Source organism: Lissotriton helveticus, chromosome 4_2 (genome assembly GCF_964261635.1).
Source record: "Lissotriton helveticus chromosome 4_2, aLisHel1.1, whole genome shotgun sequence".
NCBI lineage: Eukaryota > Metazoa > Chordata > Amphibia > Caudata > Salamandridae > Lissotriton > Lissotriton helveticus.
This window is the reverse complement of record NC_136064.1, coordinates 121,497,495-121,522,890: the sequence shown is the minus strand read 5'-3', so window position 1 is coordinate 121,522,890 and position 25,396 is coordinate 121,497,495. Positions and strand designations below refer to the sequence as shown.

The 25,396-nt window shown below is 43.9% G+C and overlaps 1 protein-coding gene across 1 annotated transcript in view; it reads left to right on the top strand.

The window, feature by feature from the left end:
• The first annotated feature begins 235 nt into the window (after positions 1-235).
• The window catches only part of LOC144751964 (nicotinamide N-methyltransferase-like), a 51,925-nt gene continuing 26,764 nt past the window's right edge, over positions 236-25,396 (top strand). Inside the window, exon 1 of the mRNA XM_078639926.1 lies at positions 236-391. Within this exon, the coding sequence (XP_078496052.1) occupies positions 244-391 (148 nt within the window). The 5' untranslated portion in view covers positions 236-243. The remainder of the gene's footprint in view (positions 392-25,396) is intronic.

Below are 25,396 nucleotides of genomic sequence, written 5' to 3'. Positions count from 1 at the left end.
GCCCTAAGTGTACCTATACTCACACCTGCTGAGTTCCAGGAAACCTCCTCAGGTGATCATGCAGTCTACAAATCTGCATAACATAACATGCAAACATTAAACCAACATTTAAAATTTAAATTGGATTGGAGCTAAAATAACTTGCAAATGCAGTAAGAGGAATTATTCATATTGTAGATTGTTGCAATATAAAGTGAGTACAGGTAACATTACTGAAAGCAGGAGAATAGTGCACTGGAGAAAATGGCCTCCGCTGTTACTAACAAGGAATTCTATGATGATTATTTTGATTCAAGACAGTATATACAAACCTACCTGGCCCAGCAATCTGAATTTTTTGATGATTTAACTGGGATGTTTAATGGTTTCCTCAAGATTTTCACATCGGGAGGTATGTACTATCTATGTTATTTCATGTCCACAGACTATATGATTTCTTTATATGTTCTGATTGAGTTGATGAACTCAACCCGAGTACCTCAGCAATGCTCTGACCTACCAAGCATCTCCGTCTGCTGGATGTTCTTCCCATTACTTGCCAAACATTTACCACCACTGTCTCTTCTGTTAGGGTAAAAATTATATTGTTGGAGAACAGGAACAATGTGATCAAGTTAAACGCAAGACACAAATACTTAAGGAAGGCACTGATAAATGCTTATTTTTACGTGATTTTTTACCCTAGAAGACAGTTTGGTTAATGTTTCAGTGAGAAATGCATAACTTTTTAGTTATTATTTTGAAAGAGAGATGTTACCATGAAAGTGAGACTGTAATGTATACAGTGGCAACTTTCTCTTCCTTTACCATATACTTGGTTCTGTTCTTTGTTGAGCTCTTGGTCGTTTTGGATTTGGATCCCCAAGGGAAGTCAACTTTATTCTTTTATCTCCTATTTTTATTGCATCATCTAGCTTCAAAATGATCAAGTACATTCAATGCATATGTTGCAAAATGTTTGCTGTTTGACAGAGGGCAGGCGCCACTATTTGAGCTCATTTTGAAATTTGTATTTTTTGTATTTTGAATGGGTTGGAGTTTGGATTAGAGGGTTCAGGACAGGTCATTGTGGAATTAGTGGATAATAATGTAAGGGGAAAGGACAATTTGAGATAAAAGAACATAGAGGTTGTATATGTTTCCTCTATTTAATTGTGTTGCTTCTATAGTATGTCCAGATTTGTCATTTTACTGTTTGGAAAGTAGTACTGGGAAGCAATTTGAATGTATTTCGCATATTATCACATCACTGGAGAAATATTTATATCAGTCAGAAAGTTTAGTATTGATTCAGAGATGTTTAAAAACAACGTAAAGGCAACAAAACCAAGCAATGACAATAAACTCCAGTATCAGTTAGAAAAGAGATTCAAGACACAATCAAAGCACTTTAATAAATACAGCTTAATTGACCACAAAATGACACTTGATCACATTATGCACAGTGACAGGATGATCTACGAGGTTACCACTACATTGTGCACAATTGCAAAGACATGAATTCCACAAACAAAGTGCTTACACTATTATTCAAAAATCCTCTCAATGTGAAACATGCATTGAAGGGAACACAACCGTATATAAATATCACAGAAGCAGCAGTAGTAATGCACATTAGTTGTAGAGTCAATCACATTCCATGAATGATCAGCCCTGGACTCTAAAATGTTCCTACATGTAATCCAGGCAGAAGATAAAAATGTGGTGATTTCATAATTCTCAAAGCATACTCATACCTAATTCCTAGGAGGTGACAGATGGGCTTAAACGACTTTTTGAGATTATTTGCCTAAGATGTGCAATAAAAGAGAAATGGTGCAAAGTTTCAATCTCCAGATGGCATGACTGACAAAGAGTATTGGCACAAAACGTAACTTCCCAGAAGCTGTTAATTGGAAAGATTCTATGTCTGAATTTTGTATACAGTTGTTTTGCTAATGGACACTCAATCTTATCAAGAAATTATTCAAATAACATGACACTCTTAAAATCCAAGAACCCACCCATTAAGCTGTCTGACTCACATTTAGGTAGTACTTCATCCCATAAGGGAAACTTTAACTTTGGGAATGACTTAGAGAAGGGCAATTCCACGGTCTAGTCTAGAGAGACTGTGCCACTATTTGAGGTCTTGTTCTGGAATCAATTGTTTGATGAGCCTCAGTTGGTTATGTGTGCTGTTGTCCATGACTGCCAAGTTGCTCTGAAGATTGACACGATTATCAAGGGTAAGGCCAAGTGATCTGACTCCTGTGTCAATGGCAGGAAAGATGGTCATCCATTCTTGTACTGGAATTTTTGTTTTCGGAGGTGAAATCAAAAGAAATACTGTTTTAGTTGGGTTGAGTTTTAAATTGTAGTTGGAAATCCAGTTTTGTATCTTCAAGAGAGATTTGAAAGCAGGGCACCATCCTCTGGGGATAAGATTTTCATATACCTTTGGGTATTTTCAGAGTAAATGTAGACGAGAATCCTAGAGTTTCTGAGAATACCTCAAAGGGGTTCTAGGTAAGGGTCGAAGAGGGTTGAGAAGAGGATAAGATCTTGAGGGACCAATCCAATCCAAAAAATCTTTATTTGACGAGTTAGGTAATTGAAGCACATAAAAATACATCTAAAACAATTCCATAAGACATCATAAAACTGATACACGCCCAAATGGATGGATGAATACAATTACCATAAAAACACTCGATACAATTTAAAAATGCAATAACAATAATTATGAGAAAAACGTTGTAGCTGTACCATAATGGAAGCTACAGATCTCCAGGCAAACTAGTTTGAGGAAAGGCAGATGATTCCACATGTTATACTGTACAGCATGACATAATCTCTTTTGATCTAAAGCTTAATCAAGGAAACATGCTCTTATTGCCCACACCCACCAAAGCTATTACGCCATTGCTATGACTATCACCTCTGTTGTGTCAGTTCTTAGGATGCTTTCAGCTTCACTGGACCTTCTTGTCCCCAAGAGCTTGCAAGTTGGTGACAGCCAGACACAGCATTGGGCATTGTATCCAGTACATACAACCAACAAAAAGGGCTAATGATTCCTTACTATGCTGGCATACTGTTGTATTCCGCTTTCGCGTCCGTATATAGTTTTTCATGATACATGTCCTTATATAGGCACAATTCACATTTCCCTTATATAGGCATAAGATCCCAGTCCTTTTTTGGGCATTAGCCATGCTACCCAAATAGAGGCATGGTCACTTACATCCGTCTACCCCATCGTCATAACGAGTTCTTAGAAATCAGACCCTTAAACTCTTGGGAGTTCCCCTAGTAAAGGATTATTGATTTCTCCAAGAACTAATTTATTATGCAGGAACCGCTATTCCTTAAGGGTTCATTCCTGACGCATTCCTCTGCCCAACTTTATGTCAATGCTAACATTCGAAGGCACATACCGGATATAAATATACCTTCCCTTGCCCAAACAAGTTGGAGGAGACCTCGACTTTAGAGGAGACCGTGTCCCAGACTGACGCACTGACAAGAGATGTGGTATCCCTGCTTGCAGAGAATCTAGCTTCCAGCGTTCTGACCCCCTTCGGTGGGTGTTAGAGTTTGAGACCCGGAAAGAGATTCTTACCTCTCTCATTCTCAAGGTATGGAGCTGACTAGAACCTAGAGGGACTCTTGGCATACTAAACTTGGCATTTCAGACTCTTGGCATACTAAAACGTAGCATACCATACCATAGCCTATCATACTATAGAATACATCACCTACTTCTTACCTTGTACAACACTTAGGTTAGGTACACTAAGTAAGAACTAGTTAGAGAAGCATCTTATGAGTACTCACATTTTTAGCTTATGTTGTTTATGTATATGAATATATGTGTCATAGCTAAAAGATAATGCTAGCTCAGTATTATTTCTTTCTACTTCTTACACTGTACATAATATATCTCGCAAACTGTCTTGTGATTGTAACCGCGCTTATCTCTTACACGAGAAACAAGACTGTTCAATAAATCCTTTTAATGAAATACCCATCTATTCTTTCTGTTTAACTCTGAAGAAACTAAGCATGCAAGATTAATTGAGTGAAACTGTTATCTGTTGTTTCCACGATTCTTAGAGTGTTCCGGTTCTAAAGGAAAATAAAGTTGTCATGTTTATGCGGTTGTCAGAAACTACTCCCTTCTTGTTTACAAGGAGTTTCTAGTGGCCTCTTAGTTAACTGGTACAAATTAATTACGTTTAATATACTCAATAGGGGCATACTGACCTACGTCCGATGCCAATCCTATAGGGAATATTATTCCAATACGCAGAGTCTATTATCGAAATAGGATCTACACTACAATACAAGACACAAGTCATTGCTAGGTTTGGTCTATCTACAGGTAAAGACTCTTAGTGGCAATGTACCCACCATAAACTGGAAATATAATTTTTGCTCATGGGGCTTTGTAATAAAATCCCAATATTGTTCCAGCCTAGGGATAGGTTTACTGTCCAAGAATCGCCCTGTAATAGAAGAGGACTCACAACTTCACACTGTATTATTCTGGACTATTTCCTAATACTTGGCTTTCAAAATCTTTTTGTGGGGAAAAGTAGAATTTTGGGGATCTACCCACAGTGTATTTAAACCAATATTCGATAGGATAGCTCTAAGCCCCCTCAACCATTTTATTTGGTATGATGTGTCTACCCTTATTATGTCTAGGAAACCAGCTGCGTACTCTGCAAGTTGTGGGATAGACCAGTGTCTACGCCAATACAAAAGAAGACATAGTTTAGCAGTGTCTTTGATTGGTTCCTCCCAAGATCATTCAATAATGGGCGTGTCGGGGTACTCTGTGGCAAGTTGGTAATTTTTCAAAAGAACTTAATTTCTGATAGTGTGAGCTTAACTAAATTCTCCTGCCCCCAAAGCTCAGCACCGTATAAGGGGGAGCTATTAACTTTCTTGTTATAGATCTTGATTGCCGTGCTTATTGTCTTAGAGAATGAGGTGTTATATTCCTTGTGCAGCACCCCCTCTAGTTGTTGATATTTAGGGATGCTATATCAACCTGGTGAGCACAATTTAATCCCTCCTGTATGTTTACCCCTAGGTATGTAGTCTCCTTAACTTGCTCTATCAGGATGCTGTTCATTTTAATGCCCCATTGAAGGCCCTATGCAAATTAAAGGCCATCAGTTTCGTTTTTGACACATTGACCTCCAATCCACGGCTCAAGCAGAACTCCTCAAAGATAGTTCAAGCTCTCTGGAGGCTACCCGGCGTCATGAAAATTATCAATGTGTCCTTTGCGAACATTAGTATGGGTACTTTTTCTCCTGCTACTGTTGGGGCATCCATTGGGGTAGCCCTCATAAAGTTCACTATTCCATTGATGTATAAGGAAAATAGTGATGGGGCCATCACACAACCATGGCAAACTCCCTTCTTTATAGGGAAAGATTCCGTAACTTCGCCCTGCGTACCCCATCGAATCTCAACCTTGTTGTCCTTGTGCATTCTAACGATGAGTGTCAACAGGACTGATGGTAATCCCATTTCCTGTAATGTCCTCCATAGTCTAGGTCGTGGTTCAAGATGAAATGCTGACCTAAGGTCAACGAAAACAGCATACAAACTGCCCTTGCCCATGGTTACTGTTTTTAAAAAAGCAAGACAAACCGAAACACTCGGTCAATAGTGCTAGTGAAAGCTCAGAACCCTGCTTGTAATGGCGATAGAATGCTAAACTGATCGATCCATTCTTGGACTTTGTTAAGCACCAACCTACCCATTACCTTTTGCAAAGAATCTATTAAGCTGATCGGCCTATAATTCCCTGGGTACGATTTGTCCCTTTTTTAAAAAAACTGGTATGAATTCAGCTCCTTTCCAGGAGCCTGGGACCGGCGTACCCTGGGCTATGGCATTTGTCAATAGGAGAATGTACAGACACCATCTATCCTTATCATAAAGGAATATATCCCCTGGTATTCCATCTGGACCTGGTACTTTTCAGCCAAAGTAGATTTAAGTGCCACCTAAACATCTGCCTTGCTAAAGGCTGCATCCTGGGCAAAATGTTTAGCTGTATCGCCCTCTATCTCATACTCATTTACGGCATATCAGGGTTTGAATTAGTTTACCCACTCTGACTGTGAGACATGGTTTTGGTGCTGGCAGGCCTGCCCACCTCTATCCCATTTGTGTACATTCCAGAACTGGTTAGGGAAACTTTCACCTGACACATGCCTCCCTAAGTTCCTCCCATTTTTTATTGTCCCATTGTTTCTTTGCCTTTGCTTGGGCGCCTGATAGGTAGCCCTAGCTACTCGTTCCATTATTGGGACACCTTCTTTAATAGCCTCCCCTAGGTCTGCACATGCCTTTTTACAGTCTTTGTTGTACCCTTTCTGTGTTTTAGGAATATCAACCTTTTTAGTAATACCCTTTTTAATAAATTACGTACGTAGCTAACCAAAAAATGTATTGTGTATGCGGATAGCTTGCTCTAAGGCCATCGAATTTACTACACTGGCCTGAAGCTCATTTAGAGCATGCCCTATATCCATTTTGATGCCACCTAGTACTTCAGTTATCTTATTTTAAGTTTTTTATTTAATTTTAAGAATTTATAGAGCGCGACTGTCATTGCAGGCATCCTGGCGCTAACAAAATCCAAACCAAGGTAGAAAAGAGACAGCAGAGTATGCCTGACCAGCGAAGCTAGCCAGGGAAAAGCCAAGTTTTTACCTTTTTCCTAAACTGCAAAAGTTCATTAGTGGCCCTAATCTCGATGGGGAGAGTGTTCCAGAGTCTGGATGCAGTCACCTGAAAGGATCTGCCACCAGCTCTGACCTTCCTAAATCTGGGAACAGCTACCAGTTTAGCATCCGAAGAACAAAGGTATCTGGAAGGAGTATACCAGACGAACTTGGACCTAAGGGGAGCTGGGCCACATCCGTGAAGAGCCCTAAACACAATGCAAAGGGCTTTGAATTGGATCCTCTGTCTAAGAGGAAGCCAATGTAGTTTTGCAAGGGCAGATGGACCATGAGATCTCCTAGGCAGTCCCAACGCCAATCTCGCCGCCGCAGATTGAACCCTTTGGAGTCTGTCCAGTAGGTACTCAGGGGACCCGAGCAGGAGGGCATTACAATAGTCCAACCTGCTCAGGATGGTACATCTAACCACCTGGGTACGAGCGTGGGATGGTAACAGGGGCAGAACCTTCCTAAGTGAGCGGAGAATGGCAAAACAGCAGGCCGATGTTTTCTGAACATGGGTATCCATACTGAGCCCATGATTCAACATAACTCCCAGGTTACGGACAGAGTCCGATGGCCGGACAATAGAGCCGGATTCCGGGGGCCAGAAATTGTTGGGAAACGGACGGGGGATCCTTGTTCCAGCGCTAAAAAGCACTTCAGTTTTCCCGGCATTAAACTGAAGCGAATTCGCCTTTAGCCAGCTGGCCGTATTCCTGAGGCAGTTGTGTAAGACCTCCACAGAGATGGACTTCTCTCCTTCCGAGGAGAGGATCATCTGCGTGTCATCGGCATAATTAACAATTCGAATGCCAAAACCTTTAATAAGCAAAATTAGTGGCCTAAGGTAAATGTTAAAAAGTATAGGACTGATGGCAGAGCCCTGAGGCACACCATGCAAGACCGGGGAGAAAGGTGACTGAAAAGGAGGCATTGAAACCGCCTGCTGCCTGCCCTGCAGAAAAGACTGGAACCAGCTCAAAGCTGAGTCTCTCACCCCTGCTTCAAACAACCGCCTTAGCAAGATCTTGTGATTAACTGTGTCAAAGGCGGCAGACATATCAAGCAAGATCAAAAAGGAAGCCTGATTTCTGTCTGCGCGCCTCTGAAGTTCATCCATGGCGGTGATGAGGGCAGTTTCAGTCCCATGGGCCGGTCGGAAGCCAAATTGATCCTCGTCAAGAAGGAGACGTTGTTCCAAGTGGGTGGAAAGAGTGTTACTAACTACCCGCTCAACTATCTTGGTGGGGAAAGGCAGTAGTGAAATGGGACGGTAGTTTTTTGAGCACTCAGGATCTAGTGAAGGTTTTTTTAGAAGGGGAGAGACGAGCGCAGGCTTCCAGTGAGCAGGGACGGTGCCAGTTGTCAGAGATTGATTGCAGATGAGGTGGAGGGAGGGAAAAAGCTCAACAGCAAGTTCCTTCCAAATTTTAGGGGGGAGTGGGTCCAACGGAGAGCCGGAAACAATCTCACTCGCTATATTAGAAACATTTTCAAAGGTAAGTGGTAGGAAGCTGAGCAAGGGGCTTTCCAGAGTCAAAGCCGGCTTGGGTGCCTGGTTAGGCAATGGGGCGGGTCTAGATTCCAGAGTGGGATCATCATCAGTGGAGATGTCCAAATCCTGAAGAATCAGATCAATTTTTTCTTTAAAGAATATGGCAAGATTGTCACAAAGATCTTGAGACGGGACAATCTCATTCTTGCAAGCGTCTGGGTTGGTAACGCTGTTCAAGATGTTAAAAATACTCCTGCCATTATTGGTGGAATTGCAAATAAGAGAGGAGTAGTAATCAGCTTTTGATCTAATAATGAGGCTTTTGTAGGCAAGAATTTTTGTTTTCCATATTTCTTTAAAGGGTTCCTTGTAGTCGCGTCTCCATTTCCGCTCTGCTTGTTTACAGTCAAGTTTAGCAGTTTTAAGAGCATCTTTGAACCATGGAGCAGAGACTCTGCCTCTAAGAATATGATTCTTTAGAGGAGCATGTGAGTGCCATTTAAGTCACCTCAAGTCGTTAGATGAAACAACGTCAGTGGTGGAATATGTATCCTGTGATTCATGGGGAGCCTTATAACTTATTAGATCCAAGTTCATACATAATGGGCTGTGGTCACTTTCTAATCTATCTTAAACCCTCATATCCTTAATGGCAGCCAAAGAGCTAAGCTAACCAATACATAGTCTATCCTACTAACACTATAGCCATTGTCAAAAGTGGTAGACCATATTTTATCTGAGGGTGTACGGCCATTAACTGCCCGCAATCCCTTCTCCATAAAGATTGATTTGAATAACCGCTTCGGTCCATCTTTTTATTGGGTCAAGCTCCTGCTTTGGGATACCCCACTAAATGTCTTCCTCTTCTGACAAATTACCCTCCTCACTCATTAGAGGCTCAAACGTCGTGTTCAGATCCCCCACGACAATGACATTTGTGTCTATCTGGCTGATGTCAAGAAGATTGACAAGAGCCGCCAAAACTCCCAACTTCTTCCCTCTTGTGCCTCACACATAGACATTATATATACCCATGGTCCTGTCTGTTTCCCTAGTCAATCTAGCAGCCTGGATGTATAAGTTGGAAGTACTTGGATGTCTAACTCTAGGTCCTGTCTCACCCAGATTGTCAAGCACCGGGATGGTCTCCAACTTTCACCTTTAGTAGCCAGATTATACAAATTTAAATATCCCACACAAAAGAGGGTGGCTTCTGCCCAAGTCTCTTGAAAGAGACAGATATCAAAACCCTCAATAAAATGATGCCACTCTGGGGAGCCCAATTTTGAACATAATCCTGCGATGTTCCAGGAAGACAGGGTTTCCTTTAAGGGGATTGTACAAACAGCCAAATGACCACTTACAAAAGAGGAACTTGAGGAAATTGGACTACCCTCCCTCCTTATCCCCTCATTTTGTCTAGTTGGAAGGGGTGCAGATTCTGAGATTTGATCCAACTCTATAGGTAAGTGTTCAACGCTTAGGTGGACTGTCCTTATTGATGGTATTAGCTGTTTGATAGTACTTCTGCTTTAGTGGTAATGTCACCTTTAGTCAGTCACTGTTTTCTAAAGTAAAGCTTCCCTTCATCCCAGATAGTTTCTGGGTGAAGGAGCGGCCGTTCTCATTACTCAGGGGGGAATGTCTAAACTGAATGGCTGACAGTCCTTGCCGGCTCGTAGGAAACTATAGAGCAAATAGATTTTCTGCTAGATCTGCCCTAGTCATAGTGAGCTCGATACAATCCAGATGATGAGCTGGTGAAACAACCTACAAGCTTTTGATATGTCTTCCCTTATCACCGATGGGCATCCCCTGACATGCCGTATCCAATTAATAGTTTTATTTATTAGGAAATCCTCGTTTTGTGCACTTTTGATTGCGTCAAGCTTTGGTATGTTCACCATAAGAGTTCTATGAGTATTGGGGAACTCTGTGGAATGATGGACTTGTTGCCTTTGTCTCTGCCCGACCTCTGGCTGAGTAGGATGCACTGTGGTATTTTCATTATGCAGTGACGGAGCCCTCATGAGTGCTGTTTTTATAAGAGCTGTCGATGTTACTAGCAGTAGGATGTGGAGTGAGTCTAGGCTTTGATGGAAGTGACCTCAGATATTATCTATCGTGGTCCTGCCCAAACTGGATGGAATCCCGCCTTCAGTGTTTTTTTTTTTACTTGGGGGGCAGTGACTGGTGTAGCCCTAGGTGTTACCTGAGTGGCAGGAGTAGCGCCCTGTAAGCATACGGTACAGCTACTGTCCCTTCCATCCCCATTTTGTGATGGAACACATGTTAACCCGTTTCCCACTGCCGTGATTCCGTGGCAGTGCAGCACTTCTGCAACACGGGCGGGGCTGCGTCGGCCGTTGGACGTGCGCAGCACTACGAAGGTAGTGCTCGCGACATCTAATGGCCGACGCCAGCACTTAAGGGGTTAATAGCTTGACCATCAACGTTAACTCCTCTATCTGACTTCTCATTTGATCCCATTTCCTGGCTTAATAAAATGAAGTGTTGTAGCATATCTTGGTGCTCCATAATCATATCTGGCCTTACTACCTTTCTCTGCACGGGTGAGGTCTGTGTCATCTGTGTTGACTTTAGTTCTCCTTCTCTACTTATTTTGTTATCAGATATGTCTAAACGAGGTAGTGTGTATTAGCTGGGCACCTACTACCCCTACCCCCTTGTCGTTGTTATTAGACAATTTCTTTGTATGTGTTTTATAGAACATTGCAGGGATGGTAGGAGTAGTGGAATTTGGATGTTGGATCAAACTGGAGGGAGTTGTAGTTCAAGTGGGTTGAGTAGTGGGCGCAGACACCAAAATACCCTTGCATTCCCCTATTAGTGTATTTATCTGATGTAGTGCACAATTACTGCCAGCATGCAATTGGAGCTTCCTTGCCTTTTTGCCCCTACTACCTCAGATTGTTCCACTGCCTCCAGCCTCACCCCATCCCCGCTTCCACCTGGTAACTTCATTTTCCCCATAACTGTAAGTTACAAATTAAATATTATGACCACTTCAGACAAACAATTCACCCAGCGTGTATAATAAGGTGAGTCGCCATAATGTGATTATACCTTACGAGCACGATCTAGAGTGCAGCAACCGAGAGGAAGAAATAATACACAAGAAGTACTGGGGCCGACTATTTCAATCTGAAAGTATCATCAATGGCGTAATCGTTCAGTCAAAGTCAGGAGGGTATAAACAGTACCTTAAGGTCTCTACAGCAACTCCACAGCCAGACTTAGAAAATGAAAGAGGGGTATCCATGCCCTGCCTCTTCCTGTCACTGACGTACATTGGTGCTGTGGGAGTCCGCAACCACTTTTGAAGCGCCTCCATTGTGCTTCCTAGTGATACAGATGGCCGTGCGCCACATCAGGAATGCTGGGAAATGTGGTCCCTTCAAGTGGCTAAGGTGTGGGAGCGGGCAGGATCAACAGACCCCTGATGTTGCGTCTCCTCGGATCGGGAAGGCAGCTGGTGAGCAAGCTGCGTGTGGAAGAGAAAAGGTTGAGGGACCTCTCGGTAAACACTGACTGGTCTTAAAAATGAATTGCCCATTTCTATTTTCACAATTTGGGAATGTTTGAGAGGTAGGAGGAGAACCAGTTGGGAACAGTTTCTCCATATCCTAAGCGTAGTTCAAGAATATGAAGGAGATCAAGACTGTTGACAGTGTTGAATATGGTAGATAAATTCTATGAGGACCAGGAGGCAAGAGTAGCCAGAGTCAGCAGTTTGAAAGTGTGAGGCTAGTTGTAACACTACACAACTTTCAATGACTTTGCCTGAAAATGGGAGTGTGGAGACTGGGCGGTAGTTGCTCATGTTTTCTAGATTGAAAGGTTGTTATTTCAAAAGGAGTGATTTGGCCCATTTTTAGTCATTCTGGGAAGAGGCCCTTTTCAAGAGAAGAATGGACCATTGTGGTTCACCGGGGAATGGGTGTTTGGCTAGAGATTTGCTGATAGAGTCTGGATTGGCCTCCTGATGACGGTTTAAGTGTTTTACTTTGGTGATAGTTTTATTATAGGTCCTGCTCAGTGACTGGAGAGAAAGATGACCATGATTGAGGTGTCTTGCATGGTAGATACTCAACCGTTTTAAGGGAATTGCTGATGGGAAGCCAAATATGGATGTCTCTAACTTTTTTTTCCATGAAGTTGTTGCAACCGGCCACAGATGGCTTGGGAGCCACAGTGATAGAGGTGTTACTAATTTGCCTCTGTGGATTTGGTCTCAAAAATGTTTTCTTGCTTTGCAAAGCTTAGCTATTCTGAGGTGAGATGGCGAAGCCCTTTTACCTACACAGACCGTGGGAGCAAAAACTCCAGCCAGCAACGCAGCAGTGACGCTGCCAATGCCATGTGCGGAGGTGCCTTAAAGTTGTCCATGGCTCTAGCAGTGCGGGAAGCCCTTTAAGCTACATGGACTGGAGGAGAAGAAACTCCAGCCTTCAGCCAGCATCATGGCAGTGACATAATGCTGTGCCAGGAGGAACCTTAAGCCCTCCAGGGATCCTGCAGAACGGGAAGCCCCTTTAGCTACACAGACCAAGGGAGCAGAGACTCCAGCCCCCAGCCAGCATTATGGCAGTAACGCCGCGTTTGCCATGCCAGGAGGTGCCTTAAGCCTTCCAGATCTCCTGCAGTGCAGGATGTGCCGGGGCAAATCCCGGGCCAAGGGCAGGCCCATCTGTGCCAGTAAGTGACAGGAAGATGTAGGGCAGGGTAAGGATATCCCCTTTGGCTTTGGTGCCCTTGTGTATCTACAGCCCCTAGGTAAGACTTTAAATGGCCCTGATTGTAGTTGCTAAAGAGCAACTATTGTTTAATCAAGTACCCAGATTGTTTTGAGACCAAATTTGAACCCTGAGGATAAGTATAGCTGGGAGAAGGGGATGACTAGTCGGTACAGAAGAGCAAAACTTGAGAGAGGGAATGAGTACAAGGAAAAGACAGGGGTGCCCAAAAGTACACTGATAATAACGACATTCAGCATAATAATAACCAAGAGGGACACGCCAATCGGTATGGAATAGGTAGAGATAGACCACCATGAGAGCGGCTGAAGTGATATCCATATTCAATATTGGAATGTGGCTGGATCATGATCTACCGGGATGAGAACCTGAAAAACTTTGTAATATAAGCTCCATCGACTTCAAGGGTGCACTGTTGACTTTCTATGGTATACACCTTGTTTGGAGCTCAATTTTATAACTTTTGGTTAAGACGATAGTCAATGGTACTGGCAAGGGTTCAAATTATCCTCCTGTCTGTGAACTATTGCCAACTGTTGTTGTCTCTTTGAATACATTTTGTCATTAGTGATGAGGAAAAGGGGGAAATTCCCAAAGCAAACTCGGGTGGGGGAAGCACTGGGGAGGCACTTCCTTTCCATTTCCATCTTAATCAAAAAATCCTGTTGTTATTATGGGCAAGCGGAAGGCTGTAGAGGGGCCAGATAAAGGGAAATCATCGAGGATAAGAAAAAGTGCTGCTCAAAACGACACCATTGAAGAAATAGATGACCTGATTGAAGAGGTTGAATCAATGCTAAGTAACAAATGCAAACCCGCTAACATGTAAAAGAAAAAATCACCACCTTCTATAGTGCGTTGTAGAGAGCACTACACATTGGGCCAAACAAAAGAAATATTTGAGCCCCCGCTCCGTGCAACAGAAACCCATCAACCACCACCTATGCTTTTTACACAACGCAATTGTGATGCCTCATAGGAGATGAAGACCTGTGCCCTAAATGAGTTAACTAGTATTGACACTGGTAGGAGGACCCACTGCCCATCGTGGGATCAAATAGGTTCTCCCCTTTAAACTCTGTATCAGTGCCAGATGATGACTTCATGGTTCACCCTGTACAGAATTCCAACCCAAACATGCCTACACAACAACATGGTAACACAAAAGGAAAAGCCACTACAACACAAAGTGTATCTAAAGTGCCAGAAAAACTGGTCCACAGTGTGCAAACCAATAACAGTGTTCAACTAATAATTGAGCTTGTGCAGAGATTAGATGCTCTAACGGATGCGGTTGCCAAAGCAGTAATAGGGAATTTAACCTGGCATGCTAATTTAGATAGGGACACGGCACCAGAGGAACCTCTAGGATGCCGTAGGAGGCACCAGGCTGACTCTCAATGAGCTGAAAATATCAATTTAAGATCACAACACCTTCGCATGAGTAATGACTTACAAAGTAAAAATCATGAGGATAGGTAGCTGGGACTAGGGGGATGACTAGTTGTTACAGAAAAACAAGACTTGAGAGAGAGAATGAGTACCAGGAAAAGACAGCGGGTGCCCAAAGGTACACTGATAATAACAACTTTCATCATAATAATAACCAGGAGGGACACGCCAATCAAAGTGGAATAGGTAGAGATAGACCACCATGGGTGCAGGACCATTATATTGCGAAGCTGAAGCGATATCCATCCACTAGTGGTTCAGATCGTAGGCAGACCTCCACCAAATAAGGAACAATTGGCAGTTGCAGGCCAGTGGGATAGAAAGTGTATATGACAAATGTCCTTAAACTCAATCTCTCTTCATATAAGGAGGATGAAGAGTCATTAAAAAATAAGGTAATACATTGGTTTTGACACAAGAGAACCTGCCTGTCAGTAATACATTCAGATCTATTGGAGGCAGAGTGCCTGTGAAGTAAAAATGTATCTCAAGGCACTGTACTCTACATTACAAACAGACGATTAACTCCCAATGCTTGTCCCTACACTTGATCGATGGGACAGGCTCCCAAGCTTGCCCAATGCAAACCCAGATCCAATTGAACCCTTTTTAACCAACAGGTTAATCTTGCAGAATGTAGGGTAGCTATAGGGGTAGATTATGTCCAAGCCAGCCCATAAACCCAGAAAGAAATAACATTGTTTTGGAACATAGCATGACTAAAACGTAAATTAATAGATTGTGAATGGCTGGAGCAAATAAGCCAAAATGACTTCTGCCTGCTACAAGAAACCTGGGCACTAGACATCCCGTAAAATCTTGGCTACAAAACGTTTAGTGTCAGTGCTGTTCCCTCAAGGAGAATTACAAAAAGGGGGTGGTGATGGACAGAGTATCTGAGTTAATCAGAACACTCCTACCCAGTCAACATATCAGGGCTTGATCCATCACCGTTTTTTTAGCTCACTGCACCATCCCAGTTCAGAACCTGGCTATATGCAAATTAGTCTGTCCCTGGCCCAGTGCATCATGGGAACAGGGCAGACCAAACTACCAAGCCAATTCTTCACTGGAAAGGAAACAAGCTTCCGGGGACCGGTTTCTGGCATTACAGCCATCTTCGGCCTGGCTTGCTTGAATCCTGATGGTGCAATGAGCAAGGGACTCATGTCTGAGCATACCCTTCCACACTCATGGTGGCCAAAATAATTACAAAAAGGGGGTGGTGATGGACAGAGTATCTGAGTTAATCAGAACACTCCTACCCAGTCAACAGATCAGGGCTTGATCCATCACCGTTTTTTAGCTCACTGCACCATTCCAGTTCAGAACCTGGCTATATGCAAATTAGTCTGTCCCTGGCCCAGTGCATCATGGGAACAGGGCAGACCAAACTACCAAGCCAATTCTTCACTGGAAAGGAAACAAGCTTCCGGGTACCGGTTTCTGGCATTACAGCCGTCTTCGGCCCGGCTTGCTTGAATCCTGATGGTGCAATGAGCAAGGGACTCATGTCTGAGCATACCCTTCCACACTCATGGTGGCCAAAATAATTACAAAAAGGGGGTGGTGATGGACAGAGTATCTGAGTTAATCAGAACACTCCTACCCAGTCAACAGATCAGGGCTTGATCCATCACCGTTTTTTAGCTCACTGCAACATCCCAGTTCAGAACCTGGCTATATGCAAATTAGTCTGTCCCTGGCCCAGTGCATCATGGGAACAGGGCAGACCAAACTACCAAGTCAATTCTTCACTGGAAAGGAAACAAGCTTCCGGGGACCGGTTTCTGGCATTACAGCCGTCTTCGGCCCGGCTTGCTTGAATCCTGATGGTGCAATGAGCAAGGGACTCATGTCTGAGCATACCCTTCCACACTCATGGTGGCCAACTGCACCATCAGGATTCAAGCAAGCCGGGCCGAAGACGGCTGTAATGCCCGAAACCGGTCCCCGGAAGCTTGTTTCCTTTCCAGTAAAGAATTGGCTTGGTAGTTTGGTCTGCCCTGTTCCCATGATGCACTGGGCCAGGGTCAGACTAATTTGCATGTAGCCAGGTTCTGAGCTGGGATGGTGCAGTGAGCTAAATAACGGTGATGGATCAATCCCTGATCTTTTGACTGGGTAGGAGTGTTCTGTTTAATTCAGATACTCTGTCCATCACCACCCCCTTTATGAATCGTTTTGGCCACCACAAGTGTGGAAGGGTATGCTCAGATGTGAGTCCCTTGCTCACTGCACCATCAGGATTCAAGCAAGCCGGGCCGAAGACGGCTGTAATGCCAGAAACCGGTCCCCGGAAGCTTGTTTCCTTTCCAGTAAAGAATTGGCTTGGTAGTTTGGTCTGCCCTGTTCCCATGATGCACTGGGCCAGGGTCAGACTAATTTGCATGTAGCCAGGTTCTGAGCTGGGATGGTGCAGTGAGCTAAATAACGGTGATGGATCAAGCCCTGATCTTTTGACTGGGTAGGAGTGTTCTGCTTAAATCAGATACTCTGTCCATCACCACCCCCTTTATGAATCGTTTTGGCCACCACAAGTGTGGAAGGGTATGCTCAGATGTGAGTCCCTTACTCACTGCACCATCAGGATTCAAGCAAGCCGGGCCAAAGACGGCTGTAATGCCAGAAACCGGTCCCCGGAAGCTTGTTTCCTTTCCAGTAAAGAATTGGCTTGGTAGTTTGGTCTGCCCTGTTCCCATGATGCACTGGGCCAGGGTCAGACTAATTTGCATGTAGCCAGGTTCTGAGCTGGGATGGTGCAGTGAGCTAAATAATGGTGATGGATCAAGTCCTGATCTTTTGACTGGGTAGGAGTGTTCTGCCTAATTCAGATACTCTGTCCATCACCATTCCTTTATGAATCGTTTTGGCCACCACAAGTGTGGAAGGGTATGCTCAGATGTGAGTCCCTTGCTCACTGCACCATCAGGATTCAAGCAAGCCGGGCCGAAGACGGCTGTAATGCCAGAAACCGGTCCCCGGAAGCTTGTTTCCTTTCCAGTAAAGAATTGGCTTGGTAGTTTGGTCTGCCCTGTTCCCATGATGCACTGGGCCATGGTCAGACTAATTTGCATGTAGCCAGGTTCTGAGCTGGGATGGTGCAGTGAGCTAAATAACGGTGATGGATCAAGCCCTGATCTTTTGACTGGGTAGGAGTGTTCTGCTTAATTCAGATACTCTGTCCATCACCACCCCCTTTATGAATCGTTTTGGCCACCACTAGTGTGGAAGGGTATGCTCAGATGTGAGTCCCTTGCTCACTGCACCATCAGGATTCAAGCAAGCCGGGCCGAAGACGGCTGTAATGCCAGAAACCGGTCCCCGGAAGCTTGTTTCCTTTCCAGTAAAGAATTGGCTTGGTAGTTTGGTCTGCCCTGTTCCCATGATGCACTGGGCCAGGGTCAGACTAATTTGCATGTAGCCAGGTTCTGAGCTGGGATGGTGCAGTAAGCTAAATAACGGTGATGGATCAAGCCCTGATCTTTTGACTGGGTAGGAGTGTTCTGCTTAATTCAGATACTCTGTCCATCACCACCCCCTTTTCGAATCGTTTTGGCCACCACAAGTGTGGAAGGGTATGCTCAGATGTGAGTCCCTTGCTCACTGCACCATCAGGATTCAAGCAAGCCGGGCGGAAGCCGGCTGTAATGCCAGAAACCGGTCCCCCAAAGCTTGTTTCCTTTCCAGTAAAGAATTGGCTTGGTAGTTTGGTCTGCCCTGTTCCCATGATGCACTGGGCCAGGGTCAGCCTAATTTGCATGTAGCCAGGTTCTGAGCTGGGATGGTGCAGTGAGCTAAATAAAGGTGATGGATCAAGCCCTGATCTTTTGACTGGGTAGGAGTGTTCTGCTTAATTCAGATACTCTGTCCATCACCACCCCCTTTATGAATCGTTTTGGCCACCACAAGTGTGGAAGGGTATGCTCAGATGTGAGTCCCTTACTCACTGCACCATCAGGATTCAAGCAAGCTGGGCCGAAGACGGCTGTAATGCCAGAAACCGGTCCCCGGAAGCTTGTTTCCTTTCCAGTAAAGAATTGACTTGGTAGTTTGGTCTGCCCTGTTTCCATGATGCACTGGGCCAGGGTCAGACTAATTTGCATGTAGCCAGTTTCTGAGCTGGGTTGGTGCAGTGAGCTAAATAACGGTGATGGATCAAGCACTGATCTTTTGACTGGGTAGGAGTGTTCTGCTTAATTCAGATACTCTGTCCATCACCACTCCCTTTATGAATCGTTTTGGCCACCACAAGTGTGGAAGGGTATGCTCAGATGTGAGTCCCTTGCTCTCTGCACCATCAGGATTCAAGCAAGCCGGGCCGAAGACGGCTGTAATCCCAAAAACCGGTCCCCGGAAGCTTGTTTCCTCTTCAGTAAAGAATTGGCTTGGTAGTTTGGTCAGCCCTGTTCCCATGATGCACTGGACCAGGGTCAGGCTAATTTGCATGTAGCCAGGTTCTGAGCTGGGATGGTGCAGTGAGCTAAATAACGGTGATGGATCAAGCCCTGATATTTTGACTGGGTAGGAGTGTTCTGCTTAATTCAGATACTCTGTCCATCACCACCCCCTTTATGAATCGTTTTGGCCACCACAAGTGTGGAAGGGTATGCTCAGATGTGAGTCCCTTACTCACTGCACCATCAGGATTCAAGCAAGCTGGGCCGAAGACGGCTGTAATGCCAGAAACCGGTCGCCGGAAGCTTGTTTCCTTTCCAGTAAAGAATTGACTTGGTAGTTTGGTCTGCCCTGTTTCCATGATGAACTGGGCCAGGGTCAGACTAATTTGCATGTAGCCAGTTTCTGAGCTGGGTTGGTGCAGTGAGCTAAATAACGGTGATGGATCAAGCCCTGATCTTTTGACTGGGTAGGAGTGTTCTGCTTAATTCAGATACTCTGTCCATCACCACTCCCTTTATGAATCGTTTTGGCCACCACAAGTGTGGAAGGGTATGCTCAGATGTGAGTCCCTTGCTCTCTGCACCATCAGGATTCAAGCAAGCCGGGCCGAAGACGGCTGTAATCCCAGAAACCGGTCCCCGGAAGCTTGTTTCCTTTCCAGTAAAGAATTGGCTTGGTAGTTTGGTCAGCCCTGTTCCCATGATGCACTGGGCCAGGGTCAGGCTAATTTGCATGTAGCCAGGTTCTGAGTTGGGATGGTGCAGTGAGCTAAATAACGGTGATGGATCAAGCCCTGATATTTTGACTGGGTAGGAGTGTTCTGCTTAATTCAGATACTCTGTCCATCACCACCCCCTTTATGAATCGTTTTGGCCACCACAAGTGTGGAAGGGTATGCTCAGATGTGAGTCCCTTACTCACTGCACCATCAGGATTCAAGCAAGCCGGGCCAAAGACGGCTGTAATGCCAGAAACCGGTCCCCGGAAGCTTGTTTCCTTTCCAGTAAAGAATTGGCTTGGTAGTTTAGTCTGCCCTGTTCCCATGATGCACTGGGCCAGGGTCAGACTAATTTGCATGTAGCCAGGTTCTGAGCTGGGATGGTGCAGTGAGCTAAATAACGGTGATGGATCAAGCCCTGATCTTTTGACTGGGTAGGAGTGTTCTGCTTAATTCAGATACTCTGTCCATCACCACCCCCTTTTTGAATCGTTTTGGCCACCACAAGTGTGGAAGGGTATGCTCAGATGTGAGTCCCTTGCTCACTGCACCATCAGGATTCAAGCAAGCCGGGCGGAAGCCGGCTGTAATGCCAGAAACCGGTCCCCCAAAGCTTGTTTCCTTTCCAGTAAAGAATTGGCTTGGTAGTTTGGTCTGCCCTGTTCCCATGATGCACTGGGCCAGGGTCAGCCTAATTTGCATGTAGCCAGGTTCTGAGCTGGGATGGTGCAGTGAGCTAAATAAAGGTGATGGATCAAGCCCTGATCTTTTGACTGGGTAGGAGTGTTCTGCTTAATTCAGATACTCTGTCCATCACCACCCCCTTTATGAATCGTTTTGGCCACCACAAGTGTGGAAGGGTATGCTCAGATGTGAGTCCCTTACTCACTGCACCATCAGGATTCAAGCAAGCTGGGCCGAAGACGGCTGTAATGCCAGAAACCGATCCCCGGAAGCTTGTTTCCTTTCCAGTAAAGAATTGACTTGGTAGTTTGGTCTGCCCTGTTTCCATGATGCACTGGGCCAGGGTCAGACTAATTTGCATGTAGCCAGTTTCTGAGCTGGGTTGGTGCAGTGAGCTAAATAACGGTGATGGATCAAGCACTGATCTTTTGACTGGGTAGGAGTGTTCTGCTTAATTCAGATACTCTGTCCATCACCACTCCCTTTATGAATCGTTTTGGCCACCACAAGTGTGGAAGGGTATGCTCAGATGTGAGTCCCTTGCTCTCTGCACCATCAGGATTCAAGCAAGCCGGGCCGAAGACGGCTGTAATCCCAAAAACCGGTCCCCGGAAGCTTGTTTCCTCTTCAGTAAAGAATTGGCTTGGTAGTTTGGTCAGCCCTGTTCCCATGATGCACTGGACCAGGGTCAGGCTAATTTGCATGTAGCCAGGTTCTGAGCTGGGATGGTGCAGTGAGCTAAATAACGGTGATGGATCAAGCCCTGATATTTTGACTGGGTAGGAGTGTTCTGCTTAATTCAGATACTCTGTCCATCACCACCCCCTTTATGAATCGTTTTGGCCACCACAAGTGTGGAAGGGTATGCTCAGATGTGAGTCCCTTACTCACTGCACCATCAGGATTCAAGCAAGCTGGGCCGAAGACGGCTGTAATGCCAGAAACCGGTCGCCGGAAGCTTGTTTCCTTTCCAGTAAAGAATTGACTTGGTAGTTTGGTCTGCCCTGTTTCCATGATGCACTGGGCCAGGGTCAGACTAATTTGCATGTAGCCAGTTTCTGAGCTGGGTTGGTGCAGTGAGCTAAATAACGGTGATGGATCAAGCCCTGATCTTTTGACTGGGTAGGAGTGTTCTGCTTAATTCAGATACTCTGTCCATCACCACTCCCTTTATGAATCGTTTTGGCCACCACAAGTGTGGAAGGGTATGCTCAGATGTGAGTCCCTTGCTCTCTGCACCATCAGGATTCAAGCAAGCCGGGCCGAAGACGGCTGTAATCCCAGAAACCGGTCCCCGGAAGCTTGTTTCCTTTCCAGTAAAGAATTGGCTTGGTAGTTTGGTCAGCCCTGTTCCCATGATGCACTGGGCCAGGGTCAGGCTAATTTGCATGTAGCCAGGTTCTGAGCTGGGATGGTGCAGTGAGCTAAATAACGGTGATGGATCAAGCCCTGATATTTTGACTGGGTAGGAGTGTTCTGCTTAATTCAGATACTCTGTCCATCACCACCCCCTTTATGAATCGTTCCCTCAATGAGAGGCAGACCATCAGGTCATCTGATACTATTGGGAAAAATCACCCTCAATGTCGAAACATTCCAGCTGGAATTCCCAACACAGGATATTTTGGGGGTAACAGTAAAAACACACAATAAAGCTGAAATCTACTTACTGAATACTTATAACAGACCAGGACCAGCTAGTTAGGAATCTCCAGTGATAGAGTTACTTGATAAATTCTTAAGTACTATAGATGCCAGGGCAGTAGTAATTATAGGGGGAGAGTTTAATTGTAAATTCAAACTGGTTGTGGGGTTGGAAACTATTTTTGAGGAGGAGGATAGGGCAAATGGTGTCCCACCTTATGAGGCAGGCTCTACTGTACCCTGCACAATTGTAGTGGCATAATTGATCTGACTAATTTCAGGGCAGGGACTTTAATGGCCCATACATTTAAAAGAGTATTTACCAAGAAGTAGAATTGGCTACATAATGGCTACTGTAATTCTCGGGCAAATATACTCAATCTAAAAGTAGATGCCAGAGATGATAGTGATCATTTCCTGTTGTGCCTAACAATAACACTATCCGTCTTTGAAACCAGGACTCTGAGAAACAATGTTAGTACTATAATTCCAATCCAACTGATAGTCAGCAATAATCGCGGAGCCCTAAAATGACTTTCGATCTTAGGCAATTGTAAAGCTATTATGAGGATCTATAATACTTTCTCAGATGTCACAGCCCATTATATAGATTTATCTATACCAAAGATCCCTATAGTGTAGATCCATCGCACTATGATAGATAAACTGAAACAGATCCTGAGTAAGGTAGCTGGGGCAGTTATTCACCCCTAAACTAACCATTGGTATAACAGTGAGTGCTAGAAAGCAAAGAGTGAGTTACTAGCAGCTGTGAGATCTAACAATGTCAAAGCATTAAGGGATAAAATGGCTAGATATAATCAATTACTAATACAAACAAAAAGAGATTGGGATGATCATGTCTGGGACGACTTGATCATTGCAGCTAAGAATAAGGACCATGCAGGTTTCTGGAGAAGATTAGCTATGGGCAATAAAACGGGCAGAACCAGCATGGATCTCGTTTTGGAATCAGGTACATGGGAGACAGCCATGACAACGCGGGCTTTACACCGCACTACCATTACGACGCAGCCATCACAGCGCAAGTTGTTACAACGACTTGCACTGGATGGTGCTATATACTAAGGAATAGTATGGTTTACTATTCCAACACCTTCCATACTGTTACGTAGGCTGGAGTTGGTATAGTAAATCATACTATTCCTAAATCCAGCGCCTCCAGTGCAAGTCAATGTACCGACTTGCGTTATGATGGCTGCATCGTAATGGTAGCGCGGTGTAAAGCCCGCATTGTAAATGACATACATCCCTACCGAACATACAATTAAATATTTAATAAAGACAATATGCCCCCTAGCAACTGCTCAAAGCAGACACAATCATGCCCCGTATGTTAGTTTAGAAGAAACCGCAACGGCTATTGATGCAGTCCAGACAGGAAAAGCCCCCGGACCTGCTGAGACATGACAAAGCACTCTAGGGAACTTACATAAATCTTCTTTGTAATGCTGTAGCAACAGGAGCCCCATTACCAGAGTCATGGAAAGAGGCTGAAATTATCCCGATTTCTAAAAAGGGAAACCAACACGATCCTGCTAACTATAGGCCTATAAGCCTAATCGACATCTTACAAAAGATCTATGCTAAGTAGATTTTATCTAAACCTAATAACAGGATAAAGGGAAACAACATGTTATCGCAGTATCAAGCTGGGTTTAAATCAAGAGCAAGCACAATCGACCAGGTCTTTAGACTTCTCTGTAAAGGTTTGAAATATACTACTCTAACTAAAGGACACCTTTACTTAGCTTTTATAAACTAGAAGGCGGCCTTTGATCTTATCCCCATCGATTCTTTTTAGAACTCTCTTAAAAATCAGGGTGTACCTGAAGATCTTCTATTACATATAGTCAGATTGCATGAAGACAACGATGCCAAAGTCAGATGGGGACCCAGGAGTAAACGCACTGAGGCAATCCATAGCAGAAGAAGAGTAAGGTAAGGATGTGTTTCTGGCATCTACCCTCTTTTCATTATCTGTAAATGATGTTGTGAACCATCTTTTAGGGTGTAAACATGATTCACCGAAATTAGGATGGTGCCAGTACTGGCTCTACTAATTGCTGATGATACAATTCTATTATCACAAACCCCAAAGGGTCTTCAACACCTATTAGATTCTCTTAGCGAATATTACGATTTAAAGGACATTGAAATACATTCTAACAAAGCAAAATACATGGATACAAAACCTCATACATTTTTCAAAAAAATATCATTGTCCAAAAACAGAAGCTAGACTATGTGTCCAATTTTAATTACCTCAGCATTACATTAGATACTAAACTGACCTGGTATTTGCACCTGCAAAAAAGCAAGACTATTTTGCTTTAAGACACCTTGTTAATACCGAAAATCATCAGAACAGTGTAATCAAGACTGTATCTCCCGCACTTAAAGTCTATAAATATAGGGAATAGTCTGCAACCCTTTGTGGTGTAGAACTCTGAGGGGGTAAGTAGTTGATGGGGGATGAAAACACATTTTTAAGGATGCTATTATGTATGCATTTACATACACCCCTGATCCCTATGACCGTAGATCTGAATGTAAAGTGCATTGACCATTAGGCCATATTGAGACCGTTACTATTCCGGGTCCCTGTGTGGACCACAGAAGAACTCCCAAACAATAAAGTGGGGTTAATTGAGATCTTAAGATTTGACCAACATGTTACCCTCCAGTGGGTTAGGCATGTGCGCCTGTGGTTCAGCAAATTAGGGTTAAATCACTATTGGGATGTATCAAATTCCTTAACATCGCTCTCCAAAAATATCTTGAACAATACATTTTGGGCATTAATGCAAAATAGTATCCACTTCAGTTCTGGTATAGGTAGGCTAACATCACAGTTCCTGTTAATAAAAATATTTCCCCATGTTGGGCAATATTTGGACAAAGTTCAACCGCAATTGGCAAAATCTGTGTATATGACGACCCATTTTGACGTCTTGCAAGTTAATTATAAAACAGCAAAATTGTTACACAAAAATGCTGATGACAGTGAAATATACTGCCCTCTATGCCAATCGAATGCAGTAGAAAATAATCCCCACTTACTATATTTCTGTCCAACGTACACTATTCCAAGAAAAAAATGGATCAAACCCATCTGTCCAAATTTGGAAATTAGGTCCCAATCAGGAGTTACTAGGATTTCGAAAATTGATACATCGCATAAAATTCTTTTTAGTGTTAGTAGATATTTATTTGCTGTCAATCTAATACAAAAAGGAAAAGGCATGACATTTAAATTTTTTACAGGTCGTATACAATTTAAACATTTTAAATCGTATGTACTTTTTTAGTATGTACATGCACCTTTTCAAACTTGCACTTTATTAACTCCTGCCTTGAACCCATACCTCTTATACAATAGCAATTCAAATAATAGTTTTAGTAAATCAAATTTGTGGAAAATAATGCACCCAGGCAACACACAATCACTGGCACAAATTAAGAA